The 5,304-nt window shown below is 39.5% G+C and overlaps 1 protein-coding gene across 2 annotated transcripts in view; it reads left to right on the top strand.

Moving 5' to 3' along the window:
- Positions 1 to 594: 594 nt before the first annotated feature.
- Positions 595 to 5,304, top strand: part of LOC111821104 (BTB/POZ domain-containing protein 9) — a 29,069-nt gene continuing 24,359 nt past the window's right edge. The window contains exons 1-3 of one of the 2 annotated variants that reach the window (XM_023734153.1): positions 595 to 1,322; positions 1,731 to 2,094; positions 3,434 to 3,698. In XM_023734153.1, the coding sequence (XP_023589921.1) occupies positions 1,750 to 2,094; positions 3,434 to 3,698 (610 nt within the window). In that variant the 5' untranslated portion in view covers positions 595 to 1,322; positions 1,731 to 1,749. Of the gene's footprint in view, positions 1,323 to 1,358; positions 2,095 to 3,433; positions 3,699 to 5,304 lie in introns of those variants that run through there. The other variant, XM_023734152.1, reaches the window with a different exon arrangement.

Genomic DNA, 5,304 nt, shown 5'->3' with positions numbered 1-5,304 from the left:
AATTTAGTAATTTTAAGGTTATAGTTGGATGCTCTCTGGATAAATGAAAATCTTCAAGAATGTTTTTAGGCTCTGCATAACCCAGTGAAGCAGTATGCTGGGAATATTTGTGAATCTTGTGCTAAGTAGTTTTAGTTATTTTCTTCCGGCAAGCAAGAATGCCAGGTCCTGGGGGAGGGTGGGAGAAGTTCCAGGCAGGTCTGGAGGGAACCCCTGAAATTCTAGTCCTGCTCTGAGAATTTAGGAGCAGAAGGACTCTGTTTCTTACTCTCTTGTTCCTGCTTTTGCCTGTTTTATTTCTTGTGCTCTATTCTTCCCTCCCTTTTCTGTACCCCTCTCCTGTCCTCTGCCCTCTGATTAGAGGTTTAATTGGTTCATCTTATTCCTCGTAGAGTAATAGAGGTAGAAATTTAAATTCATTACCTGCCTTGATTGTCTAGTTTCCATTTTTCAGATGAGCAGTAATGTGCAACTTTTTTTGTAATCTGAAAAATACTGAAAGCAAAAAAAAAAGTCAAAATTAATTCATAATCCCATCACCAATTCCCTTTTTAATTTATAGAGTAACAAAGTCCTTCCCTCCCAGCCATCTAATCCTATTCGTCAGAAGCAACCACTGTTTATAGTCAAATATGACTTTTCTTTGATTTTTCTAAATTTAAACAGATTCGTCTGTATATACCTATATGTGTGCACATATAAATATGTAGTTATACACTTTTTTTTTTTCCATGCAGAACATATGGGTCTGCAGCTTGACTTATTTACTTATTATATCCTGGACATCTTTCCAAGATAGTGCATATTGATCTCCCTTGATCTTTCTAATGGCTGCATAGAATGTGTATATCACAGTTTTTTCAACCCTGGTCCTACTGATAGATGTTTAGATTTTTTCCAGTGTTTCCAGGGTTTCAGTATATATTCTCATACATTTATCTATCCCTTGCCGAACTAGTTCTCTAGAATTAAGTTCTAAAAGTAGGATTGTTGAGTTGAAGAGTATGTATATTTTAAATTTGAATAAACCTGTTGCCATTGAGTCGATTCCGACTCATAGCGACTCTATAGGACAGAGTAGAACTGCCCTATGGAGTTTCCAGGGAGCACCTGGTGGATTCGACCCTTTGGTTAGCAGCCAAGCTCTTAACCACTATGCCACCATTTGAATAGGTGTTGATAAATTGCTTTCCGAGATGGGGCACCCCTTTATACTCTCAAAGCAGTGCATGACAGTAACTGTTTTCCCGTTGCCTTTGCAGTAATGGATATCAAAGGGCTTTTGAAATTTCTGCCAACCTGACAGAAAAGAATGGCATCTGGTTGGTGTTTAATTTTGTGTATCTGATTACATCTTTTTCTGTAGTTTTAATTTTTAAACTGCCTTATTGACCTTTAATATTTTTACATTAATTTCACCTGTTCCTCTCAAACGATTTCTTTCATCTTTCTATTTAATGTCTGTTATATGTCTTGAGCTCTCAGGATATCTTATTAGTCCAATTGTTTATAGAATTAATTCAAAATAGTTGTTAAGTTGTTTCTCTTGCTTTTTTTAGAGAACCATTTAAAATGATTACTTTGTATTTTTTTTCACCAGGATCTTTGTGTCTTTAAATTTGTTTGTATAATTGTGATACCTGATATTTCCTGTATTTTGTAGCAAATCCTATTTGAGTTTTTCCTCTTTTCATTCTGTTTATTTCCTCCTTTTGTTCTCTGATGTACAGAGCACTACTGTATGGTGGCATGAGAGAGTCTCAGCCTGAAGCAGAAATCCCTCTCCAGGACACCACTGCAGAAGCATTCACAATGCTGCTTAAATACATCTACACTGGGCGAGCGACACTGACAGATGAGAAGGAGGAGGTGCTGCTGGACTTTTTGAGCCTGGCTCATAAATACGGATTTCCAGAGCTGGAGGATTCTACCTCTGAATATCTCTGCACCATACTTAACATTCAGAATGTCTGCATGACTTTTGATGTTGCCAGTCTCTACTCGCTTCCCAAGTTAACTTGTATGTGCTGCATGTTTATGGACAGAAATGCTCAGGAGGTGCTCTCAAGTGAAGGTTTCCTCTCCCTTTCTAAGGTGTGCCATTGCCTATAAGTCATATATTGTTGCATTTATACCTGTACAGTAGCAATATAGCAATGGACTAAGAATAAAAAAAAGAAATATCATTGGTGTGGAAGAGGTTAGCTGGTCTAGTCCCCTGCCTCTGGCTACTGGGACTCTAGATCATATGAGAGAGAGGCAGATCAGTTCTAGTTTCTTTAAAGGTTCTTCTGGTAAGTTTTACATGCAAAAGGGACTATGCTGCTGGGTGGTGGTTTTCAATGTGATGACGGTGAAATAAGGTCCTTTGTGCTATTGCATACTGCTTTTTGGTTTTGTATTTCTCTGACAGAGAGCGCAACTAATAATTCCTTATAGCAAGAAGGCAAATTTATAAAGGAGATCTGATGTGTCATTGGATGTCTTGAGTCATCTGCGTTTTTTACTGGCTCACAAGTCACTATTACACAGTGTCTCAAACTGTGCAATAGTTAGAGTGAGACTCTTGCTCAAGTCTTTCTCTGAATCCTAGCTGGTGGTTCTCTCTGCTTTTCCTGTTCTGTGTTCTTCCTAGGAGGTGGATATTTCCAATGAGAAAATATATTGAATAGCTACATATCTTGGTTTGAATGTGAAGTATGATTTTTATAATCCTGCTTAATTTTTAAGGGCTAAGGTCTTTGAGGTGTTGCTTGAGGGCAGGCTGGAGATCTGAGAAGCCAAAATATGGTAGTGCAGTAGTACAGTAGAACAAAGGGTTTTGGATTTTAAATGCTGGATATATCTTAGTGACTTACAAATTTAAACCCTCCTGTAGTACCTATAGGAGCCTTGGTGGCGCAGTGGTTAAGCACTTGGCTGCTACTAAAAAGTTGGCGGTTCAAACCCACCAGCTGCTCTGTGGAAGAAAGATGTGGCAGTCTGCTTCCGTAAAGATTTATAGCCTTGGAAACCCTTTGGGGAGGGGGCAGTTTACTCTGTCCTGTGGGGTCACTATGAGTCAGAATTGACTCGATAGTAGTGGGTTTGGTTTGGATAGTACCCATGTGTATTGACAGCACCTCACTTTGCCATTTGTCTTCTGACTGTGTTATTAAAGATAGGTGCAAATGTATTTGGAAAGACTAGATGTTTGATGTAATGGTACAGGATGCCTGGGGAAGAAAGAAAGGTGCTACCATGTTTTCTTGTTATTCACTAAGCCATAACAGGCAGGAGGGAATATGGCACAAAGAGTAAGGAAAGAAGAGAGTCAAAAAGAGTTAGTTGTCTAAATATAAGTGATATGCACACTTCTGTAAGGCTTACTGATTGATCACACACATGGTTGAGCTCCATAATAACTGGAATTTTTCCTTTTTTTCCTTTTCAGACAGCACTTTTAAACATCGTATTAAGAGATTCATTTGCAGCTCCTGAAAAAGATATTTTTCTAGCCTTGTTAAACTGGTGTAAGCACAACTCGAAGGAGAATCATGCTGAAATCATGCAGGCTGTGCGCTTACCTCTGATGAGCCTCACTGAACTCCTGAATGTTGTGAGGCCTTCGGGACTGCTGTCTCCTGATGCCATTCTGGATGCTATTAAAGTACGGTCAGAGAGCCGGGACATGGACCTCAATTACAGAGGCATGCTCAGTAAGTACCTATTTATCCTAAATTCACCACGAAGTTTTGCTGTTATCTTATGCCCGTCTCAGCTGCAAAACTCGAGGAGCTATGAACATCTAACTCTGCTTCCTATGGAGTACCTTTCTTTGTCACTGTCCTGTTGATTCCTCCTGAAATCGAGTACCTTCATAGACCCCAAAGTAGGCATCTTATACTATTCCTGGACAGATTTCTCCAGCTACTTCCTAGAATGTAAAAAATAGACACTTTCCTGCAAAGTTTCTTCTCATACTAAGACCTTTCCTCTCCCCTTTCTTCCTCCATCAAATCACTACTGAGTACATGCTATGTACTTACTGTTTTAGGTACCATGGACATGGAGATTAAAAAAAAGCAATAATAGCTAACACTTATATAGCATTCAGACACATATGTACTGATTTTCTTATTAATAAAGAGAATAGTAATTAACACTTATAAAGTGCTTAATTATGTGACAGGCATAGTTCTGCATGCTCATTTAATCCTCACAACAACCCTCTGAGGTAGGTACTAATGTAGGTACCATTTTACAAATAAGGAAATTGAAGCGTAGAGAGGTTAAGTAACTTGCCTAAGGTCACACAGAAAGATGTGGAGCTGAGAGTCAACCCGTGTAGTTTGGCTCCAGAGGCTGTGAACTAACCACTATGCTATACTGCAAAACATGGTCACTGACTTTGATCCTTTTAATTTCATTGTGGAAATAAGACATTCTTCATGAAAAGTTAAAACAATGTTTAAAATGGGTTCATGTTATATCCTAGAGAAGTAAGAGCTGTCACACGAATAGATATATGCACCCATGTTCATTGTGGCACTATTCGCTATAGCAAAAAGATGGAAACAACCTAGGTGCCCATCAGTGGAGGAATGGATAAACAAATTATGGTATATCCACACAGTGGAATACTATGCAGCGATAAAGAACAATGGTGAATCTGTGAAATGTAACATGGAGGAAACTGGAGGTCATTATGCTGAGTGAATTTAGTCAGTCACAGAAGGCCAAATATTGTATAAGACCACTATTATAAGAACTCAAGAAAAGGTTTAAACACAGAAGAAGACATTCTTTGATGGTTACGAGGGTGGAGAGGGAGGGTGAGGGTTATTTACTAACTAGATAGTAGATAAGAATTACCATAGGTTAAGGGAAGGACAGCATACACTACAAGGGAAGTCAGCCCAGCTGGACTAAACCAAACCTAAGAAGTTTCCTGAATACAGTCAAACACTTTGAGGGACAGAGTAGCAGGGGTAGGGGTCTGGGGACCATGCTTTCAGGGGACGTCTAGGTCAAGTGGCATAACAGCTTATTAAGAAAATGTCCTACATCCTACTTTGATGAGTGGCATCTGGGGCCTTAAAAGCTAGCAAGCAGCCACGTAAGATGCATTAATTGGTCCCAGCCACCTGGAGTAAAGGAGACTGAAGAACACCAAAGACACAAGGAAAGTATTAGCCCAAGAGACAGAAAAGGCCACATAAGCGAGAGACTTCATCAGCCCAAGACCAGAAGAACTAGATGATGCCCAGCTACCATCAATGACCACCCTGACAGGGAACACAACAGAGAGTCCCTGATGGAGCA

This window comes from Trichechus manatus, unplaced genomic scaffold (assembly GCF_000243295.1).
Source record: "Trichechus manatus latirostris isolate Lorelei unplaced genomic scaffold, TriManLat1.0 scaffold00065, whole genome shotgun sequence".
Taxonomy (NCBI): domain Eukaryota; kingdom Metazoa; phylum Chordata; class Mammalia; order Sirenia; family Trichechidae; genus Trichechus; species Trichechus manatus.
This window is presented reverse-complemented; position numbering and strand designations above follow the sequence as displayed.